The sequence below is a fragment of the Watersipora subatra genome, chromosome 1, assembly GCF_963576615.1.
Source record: "Watersipora subatra chromosome 1, tzWatSuba1.1, whole genome shotgun sequence".
Classification (NCBI taxonomy): domain Eukaryota; kingdom Metazoa; phylum Bryozoa; class Gymnolaemata; order Cheilostomatida; family Watersiporidae; genus Watersipora; species Watersipora subatra.
In genome coordinates, this window is record NC_088708.1 from 26,278,831 (window position 1) to 26,292,529 (window position 13,699).

A 13,699-nucleotide genomic window follows, 5' to 3' on the forward strand; every position below is an offset into this window, starting at 1 on the left:
CAGAGATCATCAGGTGTAATGCACCGAGGTGGTTGAGTGTTGCAGTTGGTAGTGCCCCTGACTGCCAGCCAAATATCTGAGTTCAATTCTTGTGTAGTGCAGTCTTTTTTTCTAATGACCTTGGAGGGGCTTCGGATGAATGCATGTCTTATTATAGTAAAGAAATTGTTCGTTTCGACTTTCATCATTGAACCAGAAAAGGACTACGGAGGAAGACTACACAAATTCCATACAGCAGCCTAGCAAATCTTATCTGCCGGAGTCAGTACCCTCTATCAGTATAGTAATGATAGAAAAAGACCTTCAAGTTGTTGGCATATACATAATAATATATTTTTATGGAGATATCAACAGATTTTGGTTTAGACAAGCAAAACTTTCAATCAAGTGGTGTCGGTGGTCGTAATAGGGAAACTGGAAATGGCAATATTTCCACCTGGTAATGTTGAAGGAATGGATGCATCGGTGAGACTGCTAGTAGATATCTGTGTTGTTTGTATATCCTTTGGCTTGTACTTGCCTAACTTCAGTCGACAGCAGACTATATCCAATGTTACATCCAATATACTGTTAAATATACCTGCAATCAAAACAAATAACTAGTTATTACGACAAGGTTAATCATAATAACAAGTTATTACGATTATAAACATTCCACAAAGTATGCATGCTACAGCTCTAACTCATGACTAGCAGAAAAAGGAGTTAGAATAAGTACTAGGCTTTGCATTGGTGAGGCGTCTGCACAAGTACCTAGCAACATTGATGAATCCCGAATGAATATCAATTGATTGACCTGCTAAAGTAGTGTAGCTGTCTAGCTCTGTTGAATTTGGTAACTCACAGCTACTATCACCCAAAATAAAAAGTATGCTAATAACAGAGTACAGTAGATGCTCCTATAATATAAACTTCCTATAACATAAATTCCGCTTAACATAAAAGAAGTTATGTAAAGTTTTTCCATAGTATTATGTAAAAAATCCCATATAATGTAAAGTGTCAAGTATGAGCAAATTCTCAAATTCGATTTGAATAACAAGTCCGATAAATAGCCTTGAATAAATTTTTTTTTCTTGCTGTGTTTGGGAGAGACAACGACATGTAGGGGTTTATATTATATATACTAATACCCTTGGAGTCTAGCTGCTGTGGGAGATAAAGTAAAGAGAATATGTAGCTGCACAATTATTCAGAAATACTTTAAAGGTTGACTTGCAACAAAATTCACATTACAGTTATTTGATATGAAAAGATTCACCATGTCTTACTCTGTTGTGTTGTAGGTGCCAAATATGTGGAAACGTGATTACAAGCTCTTGAAAGCTCAAAAACGAACAGAAAATCGCAGCCACACGAGACCGCCGTAGTTTGGATTCCCTTTCCAAAACGGCTCAAATGTGATGTAGTTGTGAGAGATGGTTTCTGTTTACACTTTCTTGCAACTTTATTCGTCGAAATATTTTCACAAATATAGTTCACACATTCAATAAAACTATGTCTATTGTTTTTACGCGTCTGTTTTATCGTCGTCGTAATGCTGTCACGTTTAGCACTGATATCTTATAACTTACCGTAAAAATTCGTTTAATTTTTTAGCCTTAGCTTGAAGGAGTACATATCATTGCCTGATAATCATGACGAGCCTCTTGGTCACTTGTGATAATCGAAAAGTGCTGCAGAAATTATTTGCGAAGTATTAGGTCACATGATCAGATTACAACTTGCCGATTAGATCAGGCCGAAACAAAACTGTAAAGTCGCGAGCATCTATATTTGATACGGGGTCTTCGGTAAAACCCGAAGTGTTTGTCATAAACTAGTACTACAATAAGTTTTATATTGAGCTTTGTATTGGCCTTTCCATTCACGCGAGAACATACGTGACAAGACGATAACCAAATTTCATGGCTACGTCATTGAAATAAAGAGACTCCAATCTACGGCGGCTTTTCGTTTTTTAGCTTTTAAGAGCTTGTAATCAAATTTCCACATATTTGGCACCTACAACACAGCAGAGTAAGACATGGTGAACCTTTTGATACTAAATAACTGTAATGTGAATTTTGTTGCAAGTTAACCTTTAAGGCTATTGATTGGTGCAGGTGTTACAGTGTCAGTCTACCAAACTGAATGTCTCGAGTTGGAGTCTAGTTGAAATCATTCTTTTAGCCTAAGCTCTATCCATGGCTTCGAAAAAACATGAACAGACAGACACCGCTCGTATAATAGTAAATATTTTTTTGCTTTACTTTATTTTAGACATACATTTTATTTTTTTCTGTGCAGCATAAAGCTTGCTGTCTAGATCAACAGTGAAAAAAATTGATTTAAATTGACCTTGTAGGTGTTCACTCCCCTTAACTTAAGGTAGAAACATTACCGTAACCATGGTCTAAATCGAGCTAGAGTAATAAAAAAAAGAAAGGTTGTCGATATAATCTAATAATACCACATTTATTGGACAGTCATTAAATTAAAAAATTTTTAAATTTTTAGTTATTTTCCTATTTGAAGGGCCAAAGGGAAGATTTGGCCATCAAGTGAGTTTGGGAAGAGCATGCAACATGTATGATTTACATTAATTTTTACTCTTCGTATAAAGTAAAATCCCTATAACGTAAACATTCTCAGAAGGATTATTCACATTGTAGGAATGTCTACTGTACTTGGAGACGAAATTAGTTAGTGACTAGCTGTGGTTACAAATGGGCAGACTACTCCTAACATAAGTAGTGCTGGCAGGCATTATGGTTGAATCAGCAGGCATTACTGGATGAAACTTTGAGTACATCAGATGTTATTTGGTTTTAACAATTTGAACCCTGACGGCCAGTATTATGGCATTGCATAGCGCGTGTCAGAAACCTTGATGACAGGTATTACGACATTGCATAGCGCTTGTCAGAAACTCTGACAGTCGGTATAGCGGCATCCACATGACTCTGTTTACAAATGCTGTTTCTAAGTAACAGCACAAACCAATAAAATCAATTCTTGCATAGCATGTTATACCAGAGATTTTACTTCCATTTTTACCATTTTCAACTATCTTTATCATCTTCCTTCGCTATTATAAAAAATTTACTGGGATGACTTCACACAAAAAATTTATACGACTCATTTGTTGGTATGCAATAGATGATTGTAATCAATGATATACAGTCCCCACAAGGATAGGCGATGGACATCATGTGGGCGGGGCCTAATGATCGAGCTCTGTTGGAACTTGGGATGAACCCGAACATGGCACCCGAACAAACAAATATGCTGAATAATGCCCCTTGTAAATTTACAAGTATTATGAACAATAGTGGTTATTTTACTGATCTGTTTCATTTTGTTGTCAAATAAATATAGTTGCCCAATACTGTCACCATTATGATCAGTCAGTTGCCATTCACAAGCATTCGTGATATTAATAGTTGCCATTGTGAAATGGCCCAAATTCGGTTTAATATTTATATTTTGAGTATGAAAACTACACTGCACAGCTTTGCCTGCTGTCCCATCTTATTGGCCAGGTAAAACAATGTGACAACAATGAAAGACTCATTTTATATTAAGAGTGGCAAAATATTAATCAAAAACTAGGAAAAAAGGCCGTTGTTCGGGTGATTTTGGGTATATTATATTTAACTTTAAGCATATACTACGATACCTACCAATTTCAAAATTAGTAAAAGTAGATAATTTGAAATGTTTTATTGTCCATGGATCCACTTTTTTAGTTAGGTGTTACCCCTACATTGTAGAAATTCAAGGTTTGCTATTGTAAATTGCGGGGCCTACTGACTGAATGAGCTAATGACACGATAACAGCGAGTCGTGTTTTCCAAAACCTACCAAGGCAACGCGACCACCTCGCGGGAATTGTGTTAGCTCCGAAACCCAGGCTAGCACAATCCTAGCAGAGCACGATCATTAAACCCCGGCCATATGATAGCCGTCACCTATCCTTGGGGGGCTGTATATCATTGTTGTAATGCAGTTGAAAAGTCTTCCGAGTCATAAAACAATGATGAACATGTGCTCAATGAATATAGTGATACTGCAAACATTTTTAGAATTTGTTAAACTAGTACGTATTTTTATGGTATTAGCCCGAAGAACTGAAATGTTTTTATATTTGATGACATTTGCTTGTGTGATTCGACTTGTTTGCCAGTGTATCACCAAATATTTGATTATGAGCATATTTAGATATATTTAACAAAAGTTTCAAAACGTCCTACATTCATACTTGAGACAAATTGATGAAGCCAGCCAGGATTAAAAGGGTTATGCAGCCTAACACGATTGGCCATGTAGGATAGCGAGCTGTAGTCTTACCTGTACAGGCAAATATTCCACCAACGATCCCACAGAGTCGCACTAGAAACTTCCAGAATGGCGTATATTTGTGGGCTACATACACTTTGATAGGTGAGAAGTCATACTTCATGAATATACCAGGCGTGCCATGACTTCCTGCATTGTGGTCCAGCACTCGGTCCTGAGACGACAGTATACAGTGATACAGTGTCTGCTTGTACAGTCGGGTGTGATCAAGCACAGATGTGTTGATTAAACATTGATTACTGAGTGACTTCTATTATCGAAACCGGAGGCATACATTAAACCATAACTGTCATGAACAGCTTTCATCGTTTTTCTTAGGTAAATCAGACACGCTGATTCCGATTTTGTACTAAAAATAAATATTGGTCCACGAACGTTCAATGTCATCATGAAGGCTTTTTTACAGCGTTTCAATATCGGTTTCGCAAATGACACAATCGACACAACAACCTCCACCCATAAATATGTGACGTAGCCTAGCTTTTTAGGAACAGAAGTTGGAGATGTTTAGTCCGATCTAGAATTAGAGAGATGGTTGTCTTAAAACTCATTATTATCTGAATTCAGCCTTCAAAATTCTCAGTTTTGCTTCAATTTTCAGCCTTCTCAGCTTTTTTATAAAAGGTAAGTAAGCTATTTAATATTGCTCATAGTTTGTTACAAGATGTTAAATAGGCTGAATGGCAAAAAAATGACACTTTTTTGAGCTCATATTTCTCGGTGTTCAGCCTGCTAAACATCCTGTAACAAGCTACGAGCAATTTTAAGTAGTTTATCTACCTTTCATAAAAGACAGAATATTTTGAAGGCTGAATTTAGAAAACAATAGGTTTTAAGAAACCCCTCTCTATCGTTGTAGATCAAACTAAACATCTCCAACTTCCGTTCCCAAAAAGCTAGCATACGTCACATATTTATGGGCGGAGCTTGTTGTGTCGATTGTGTCGTTTGCGAGACCGATATTGAAACGCTGTAAAAGAGCCTTCATGATGACTTTGAAAGTTAGTGGACCAATATTTATTTTGAGTACGAAATCGGAATCATCGGGTCTGATTTACCTAGAAAATAAAAGCTGTTTGTGGCAGTTATGGTTTAAGGCAAATCTAATCATTATGGCTTTGCAATAAAATATTTTTCCCAGAGAAACTCATCGATGAGATGTAGCACTTCTTTAACTAACTGTAACTAACTCAAGGCACATTTGGCTAATTTACAAACAAAGTAAATTCTAGTGCCCAAGATTTTTACATTATGTAATATCTTCCTTTTTGTGTGATGAGTGTTTAATCTGCTGGTTAAAAACCAGAGCAACTCGATGTTTGAAATGAATACTTTTGTACTTTGTTGAGCAATTGATAGGGCATTCTTAATCTACTCATCAACACACCACAGCGCTGGCCAAAGTTTGCATATTATATTTCAATCCACAGCCTTACTCATATAAATACGTAGATAACATTATGTACGTGTTTAAGAGAATCCATCCATACATGTGCTATATTGTACCATACCTTTCATAAGCGAAACACCAGTGAAAATACAAACTGTATGCCCTGGTAGCCTCAATTTTCACCAGTTGACTAAAGCACTGTTTCTATATTACGTGACAGACTATTGAGCTAACGCAGGCAATACATACCCTTGAAGTAACGGAGTACTGGTATGTGTCCACATAAGAGAACCTCGTGTTCACTTTAGTAGGTACAACCTTGACAAAGTACTGAAATATGTGATAGTCTGCAATAAATAATATTCCATTAAATTTAGAATGTGAAATATATAAAACACATCAAATTACTGATATCATGTACAGTGACAAAGTTTATACATCTGGATCAGTAGGGTGCTAACTGTACACAGCAACTAGCTTAGTAAGAACTGTACACATATCAGCTGGTTCAGTAAAGTGTTAACTGTACACATCGACTGGTTCAGTAATATAGCCAGCCCTATTTTCGTTTTTCCTTTAGTGATTATATTGCAAGCACTAAAGGCCTACTAGCGCGCCTCCTTAATGCAATCAGTACATATTTAGATTTGTATCAGTTGGATTATAAAATACCTGCACTACCAATGCACTAGACCTATGGGTACAGTAGAAGCAATTTAGTTAAACCCCGCCCTTCAATCAACTTGACATACAAATTCTTCCCCACACAGAGAAATTTTCAACATATGACATCCGAGATAGCTCAAAACATTACAATTTGGTAGATAAAAAAGAAATTAAAATTAACTATGAAAATAATAAAAAATATAATAATTAAGTTAATTTAAAATACCTGTAGTGCAAGATAGAGCAAATTACGCTGTTATATTTCTATCACTTGTTTTACCTTCAAATGTCTGTTCACATGTTTCCAGAGTAACAATAAAAAAAATCTTTTTTAATGATCAGTGCTTCATAATTGGAATTTTTACATATATTTCAAATTTTACCATTTACTTTTTACATAGTTCTATATAATATGTCTGTCTTATGTCTGTTGTATTTGAACCTTCATTACTGATTTTTGGTTTCTAGAAAGAAAAAAAAAACAAAATAAAATATATCCTTATATGAATAAATGGTTCAATAGTCTCGATATGTGAAGTAGGTATCAGTATGAATTAACTTGGTACATGTACATCAATGTTTGACAGCATAATTACAGTGTAACTAACCATGGCTCGTGATGTGCTCATCTCCATCCAATGGATGAACACGGCCAGCAGCAGTGTCGCCAAAGGATAAATGATGAATTCGATGAGAGAAATTGTGTGCTGTAAGGAAACCAATATTTCAAACTGAAATTTCAAAAAGTGAACTCACTTACAATAGCCACCAGAGCTACAACTGGCAAAAGCATTGAAGGGTGGTGGTTGCAATCTGGCCATAGAAATCTACTAATAAAGATAGCCGTAATCTATATATATTTCTCAAAGTTTGTTGTATGTGTATTCGTCATTTTGGTTGTCCAGCTATAGCTATTATTTTAGCATTACGCCCACGCGTTTTGATACCCCTGTTAGGAAATTTCGATTGAAGGCGTTATCATATTCGATATACAGTGACCACACGCTAATTATTTTAATAATACGCCTACACGTTATGATGCTCCTGCTAAGAAATCTTTTTTTCGTAAGGTTCAATTACTATATATGGGGTGAAGGCCAATTCTTCTCACACGGACATTTATGGGAAGAGCTTCGACATTCGCCTCCGTTCGATCAGACTAAGACAGTTCGATATCTTATTTTTACATTTGCACCAGTACCGATTGTGTAGTTGTTTTTGTAGTGTTTGGGTAGTTGAAGTAAATCAAGAGAAAAAATAAAAACAAACTTTGTCAAACAACTGTAACTGTCAAACTTCATATCATGAGGAAAATGTTTTGCGCATGTCAAATTAATATAAAAAAAATAAAACAACTATAAAAGGGTTTAGATGTAAATATGAAATAATTAGCCAAGTAATAGCTAACTTGAGTCGGGTTGGCTACAATTACAATAAAATACGATTTGGTAATGATACAATTAATACGAACGGAGAAAACAAAATAAAAATCCTGAATATGTTAAATTAGTAATAACAATTCTTGCATAGAAGTGTGAGTGTATAAAAAAAATGAATATACCACCGGAAGCTATCCATCAAAACTTTGAACACGACGATAATGGTAATAAAAAGGTCTTTGCACAGAAAATTGATTTGTATTTAACATATAACAACATTTGCCGTTCTAATTTTCAAACTAAATATCATGAGAAAAGTGTTTTGTGTAGTTAAAATAATTTAAAAGAAAATAAAAACAATTGTAAAGGTTTTTAAACTTTGTCAAACAACTGTAACTTTCAAACTTCATATCATGAGGAAAATGTTTTGAGCAGGTCAAATAAATTAAAAAAATAAAACAACTATACAAGGGTTTAGATATAAATGTGAAATAATTAGCAAGTAATATCTAAATTGAGTCGGTTTTGCTACGATTACAATAGAAGATGATTCTGTAATAATACAATTAATACGAACTGAGAAAACAAAATAAAAATCCTGAATATGTTGAATTAATAATAACAATTCTTGCATAAAAGTGTGTGGGTATAAAAAAGGTTACTGTTCCATCAGAAGCTATCCATCAAAGCTTTTTTCTCATGATATGCAGTTTGAAGGTTAGAATGGCAAAGGTTGTTATATGTTGAATACAAATCAATTTTCTGATCAGACTTTTTTTATTACCCGAGCAACGCCAGGTAGCACAGCTAGCTAAAGAATAAAAGCAGTTGGTCACTATACTACAGCAGACATACTTACCATCTCCTGTCATGACAGACAAATGGGCGTGTCCTCCACCGAAAAAGTTAATCGGCCTGTCAATCAGATAACAATATAGATGAGTGTACTCATTTGATAAATAGCAAAAGGTCAACAATTAAGAACACACATATACATGTATGTACATAAAACTAACACTTATATTTATGTAATGATTATATGGAATACATAAATTATACACTAGTTATAAAACTGGCTTGTTCATTTGACCTTGAGCAAACTAAAAGAGCTTGCAATAAAGGAGCATACAATCTCTTTCATTTTTATGTCTGAATCGTTAACTGTATCTACCAACTAAAGAGGTCTATCTGTGCTACTCACTTTCCTAATGTGACATGGAAGTTTCCAGAAAGTTTTCGAGTGTGAAGTGATCCTCGGAATCTACACGCATCGAGTTTGACTCTGGGGTTTTTAATCCTGCAACAGGCACCTTCTATTTAAAGGTACTTAGACAGATGTGTCGGTACGCTGCACATGAAACCATTACAGAGACAGAACTAGTGTGATATTTTAGGACGACTGTTTATTGCTCAAGAGAATTGGACTACTCAGATGACACTGTGTTGGAGAATTTTGTCTGGTCACAGATTTTAGTGACTCACATTAAAATGAACAAAGTAATTGAAAAGCCTCAACATACTGTATATTCGAGGAAAGCTCTACCAGTATCGAATAGGCCAAGGTAATCTTCAAGCAAGATTAATGCAATCAGGTGCATGATTCTTTTTACAATGTTTAAGGCTTTTGGACTGACAAGGGAATGTTTGACATTTGCGGGGGAATAACACTCTTACATACACATGATAGTGTCATGGTTACAATCTGTTATACTACCTTGAAGCCGCTACAGTTACACCCAAGATAGAACTGCAACTACAATGGTGTGCATAAACTTGGAATCACATTGTTTTGTTCACTCTATATCGAATGGATCTTCCATTTGCTTTCTATTTTCCCGCCAATTATGATGCCATGCCAGATATTATATATCAATCTGATCAGTCTGAGCAGTCTACACAGCAATCAAGACTTGGACCTCTAATGGCAGTCTTAAACCCACGTACTCTGCTGGACGACCCAAGAAGACGACTATCCGTGAAGATCGGTACCTGGTACGAAGATCCCTCGCTGACAGACATCTGAACAGTACTCAACTTTGTAAGGAGATCAAGGACAACAGAGATATTGAGATTCACCCCAGTACAGTGCGAAGAAGACTGCTTGCATATGGTTAGAAAGGCTGCAAGGCAAGGCGCAAGCCCTTAGTTTCTGAGAAACAGCGAAACCGTCGTCTAGAGTGGGCTAAAGATAAACGGTTCTGGACAACAGCCCAATGGCAAATGGTCTTGTTCAGTGATGAGTCAACATTTACCATCCAAAACCACTCTGGAAATTGTTATGTGAGGAGACGACCTGGAGAGGAGTACAGCCCTGCTTGTACGCTACCAACCATCAAGCACCCTACTGGAGTCATGGTATGGGGTTGCATGACAGCTTTTGGTGTGGGAAGACTCTCCATTTGTGAAGGCATGATGAATGGAGACAAATACATCAAGACCATGGAAGATGTCATGCTTCCAAGTGCTCGGAGCTTGTTCACCAGCAACGACCAACCCTGGTACTACCAGGATGACAATGCACCCTGCCACCGTGCCAAGAGAGTCAAGGAGTGGATGACCAGAAGTAATGTGAGGGTAATAGACTGGCCAGCACAAAGCCCTGACCTGAATCCCATTGAAAATCTTTGGCAGCATATTGGTGTGATAGTCAGCAAAGATAAACCAAAGACAAAACGGGAGCTCATAGAGAAGATTATTCATGCTTGGCATCACATCATCACTCCTGAAGAGCTCAGAAAGTTGGTAAACAGCATGCCTCGACGGTGTCAGATGGTGATCAAGAACAAGGGCTGGCCAATAAAATACTAATGCTCAGCTCAAGACACCTTACCAGTCCTTCAGAAGACCAACAATAACCCGACGGCCCTTTTCAGGGCCATCAATTTGTATAAAAGAGTTTGTTTGTATCCTATTTTATCAATTTTCACTAACAACATTCATAGCCTGCAAAAAGTCTGCCTTTCGGTAGATCCAACCCCAGCGATAAAAATCTGAAAATATTTTCGATTATTTGGCATCATCTTGTTCTTCAGAATTTTCCCTTTCAAATGATATATATATTGATGGGGTTGAGGCACTTAACTCCAAAGAATTTCTTAGACAACAGCATATAAACATACATATTTGAAGATTTAACTGGTGATTCCAAGTTTATGCACACCGCTGTATATGATGCCTTACATACGTTTCAGGAAATGAATTCTGTTCATCTCGATACCCTTTATCCCATATCGACTCATGCATTGAATGATACTTCTTTTGGAGTAATTGGGCTCGTTGACGAGCAGTGAGTTGATATATTTCCTGCTGCCTAGTCAGCTCAAAAGTTGTGCCAATCTCCTCTAAGCGGTTTTCATGGTCAATGGAATGCTTGCCAGTAATGTCTAGCAGATCTGCGCCAATCGCTAGAATTGGAAACAAATCACAATAGTCAAACATTCTTGGAGATTTTGGATCTCTTAAAATCAACAAGTTTAAACTATGTTTGCGTTTTTAATGCAGACAAAATTGGCCACTGAACCGTGCAATGTTAAATGTCTGACAAATAACAATATGATAATGATTACAAGCTTACCGTCATTGCAAAGATTATATGCTTACCTGCGCATGGCATTGCAATTGTCAAATCTATATTGATTTTCAGCATCCTGAAATTAAACAACGGAAAGTAATTCAAAAATCATTCCAATAACCATTGGCAACCCTGTTATAAACAATGAAATCCACGCGTATGCAGAGAAAGGGCCATCTCATCTCAACGAGCTCGTGTAATCATGCAGAATTTAATAAAGTAATTGGTATTGTGTCTTTGCAATGTAAGCCACAAAATATTTGCTGAATGTTTTTATGTAGGCCTATTGTAAAAAATGTATAGGCATTCAATGTTCAAAAAATATAACACCAAGGTGTACCTTACAATACTCACGACGACGTGTCTGTATCAACTCCATATTCATAGACAACTTCTGAATTAGAATAATTGTATATTTGAGATCCAATTAATAAGCCTAGCACACAGAACATCAGTAGTGATACTGCAACAAAAATAAGCCGAATGCATTGCAGGTATGCCCAGATTGAAACTGAAATAAAAATAAGAACCTTTGTCAAACTTGCTTTCTCACAAAGAGTTGTTTTCAAAAGGTCTAAACATCGAGCAGATTACTTTTAAATGCTATTTGAATTACTTGTATATACGGTACATGTTCATTTATAATCCAAGCCGCAAGCAATCCAGTTTCATGTATGTCTGATTGTAACTCAAAATCTCAAATACAAAAAAATAACTACCAAAGACAGTTGTGCTTTCCGATATAGTTGTGCTATAGATTACAGGTATAATAACTATTTGAAATATGGGTATCTCGACATTTGAAATCCTCAAATGTCGAGACACCTTCTTCGATCATCTAGATTAACTGACGAATATGCAATAACATAAGGTTGGCCACATATAATGTTGTGGACAATTGGTCTATGGTTAAACAGAACCACGATTGCAAAACAAATTTAAACAAGTAGTAAAACAAAAGTATGTGTTCCCAAAATAAGTAAATGCTTTTAACAAACCTCCTCCTGAACGCGCGTTTGTTTCAACATAACATTCATCAATTTTGGGAAAAGCATCCAACTCTTTGACCAACTTTTTAAGCGGCTCTCTGTCGCTGGTCACAGCATTAAGCCTTCTCATTTTGTAGATTATACAAACAACTATACGTAAAAATTTAATTTCTAATTAAATGTTGGCGTAAATAGAACTTGTGACATAATACTCATCCAAGTCATTATAAGCAGTTATACTAAGGAACTTCTACTTCGTTTCTCCAAAGTCACCGCTTTCGGTTTTTAGCGAGTACATTTTTAAACGTTGTTTTAAACAAACAAAGGTTGAAAAAAGGCGCAAGCACAGACTCCTTCGGAGTTATCTTCTCATTCATAAAACAATTTCTATACAGTATTGAACAGAAGTAATGGTCTTCTTAAATAACTGAGCTATTAAACATCATATGGTCGTAAAAGGTACAAGTCAGCCTAGAGTTGCTAGTAACCACTGATAAAACTGCATGAAACAAAGTAAAGTGCAGTCCTAGTAGTTGAAGACATTGAACACACCCAGTTTTATTTACAAATTGCACTCTCATGAAATGTCATAGAGCTTCTCATAAAGCGGCTGATGCTGCTTTAAAAATGCTAGTTTGTTGATCTAAAGCGGCGTTAAAAAGGTAATCACTGTCCCAGTTTCTTAAAACCATTTCTAAACACTTTCTAGATACTAGAAAGTGTTTACAAATGACACTATGACTTTCTGCTTGGCAGCACTTCATCATTCAGCATCAACTGGCCATATTGGCACAAAATACATAGCTCATTAATCATTACTTTCCATCTTTGTTAACTACAAAAATACTTTCAAGTTTCATAGGATTATAAGTTTTAACTACAATATTTAGCAAGCTCCTCGTCATACTCCTTGCGTACAAAACATCACTATATATCACACTTGTATATTCGATGGAAAATAAATCAGTGTTCTTTATTTGCAATCTGCAAATTGATGTAATAAAACAACTGAATGCCACTACTACTCTTATGTAAGTCATTATAAAGTGAGTGGTTCTCTGTATACTGCAAACCTAAAAGATATATGTTAGACGGCAAAGATGAGGAATTCCCTCAAGAATAGCTCCACAAACTGCAATACTAATTGTGTTATAAATGAGAAGCAGAACTTGAATACACTGTACTTCTTTGAAAAAGAAATTGATGAAATGCTGAAAATATTTTGATTTGCTGATAGACTTATAGATACAGAAAAGTACACAAGAATTGGTCAGACGCCTTTCTTAACTTAAACATTTTAATTGCATGATAAAGTTTTACTGCAAAGGTCTTGCAACTCCAATTCTTTTGGTTTTAGGGCACT

The 13,699-nt window shown here is 35.9% G+C and overlaps 1 protein-coding gene across 1 annotated transcript; it reads right to left on the reverse strand.

The window, feature by feature from the left end:
* Positions 1-31: 31 nt before the first annotated feature.
* LOC137393312 (endoplasmic reticulum-Golgi intermediate compartment protein 2-like) lies at positions 32-12,599 on the reverse strand. The gene is made up of 10 exons (XM_068079808.1): positions 12,346-12,599; positions 11,702-11,810; positions 11,377-11,423; positions 10,961-11,180; positions 8,978-9,073; positions 8,636-8,691; positions 7,006-7,104; positions 5,981-6,078; positions 4,333-4,495; positions 32-580 (listed from the first exon to the last, which is right to left on the reverse strand). The coding sequence occupies exons 1-10, from the start codon at positions 12,464-12,466 to the stop codon at positions 384-386; spliced, it is 1,206 nt and encodes a 401-aa protein (XP_067935909.1). The 5' UTR covers positions 12,467-12,599; the 3' UTR covers positions 32-383.
* Positions 12,600-13,699: the final 1,100 nt, after the last annotated feature.

Bases quoted from the DNA above. Each gene is read 5' to 3' on its own strand.
- LOC137393312 (XM_068079808.1), bottom strand. From the start codon at position 12,466: ATGAGAAGGCTTAATGCTGTGACCAGCGACAGAGAGCCGCTTAAAAAG. The intron at 9,074-10,960 runs GTATGTAAGGCA...TGCCTGTTGCAG, and splicing joins CAGAATTCATTTCCTGAAAC to GATTAAAAACCCCAGAGTCA. The intron at 581-4,332 runs GTAAGACTACAG...TTTTGATTGCAG, and splicing joins TGGAATATTTGCCTGTACAG to GTATATTTAACAGTATATTG.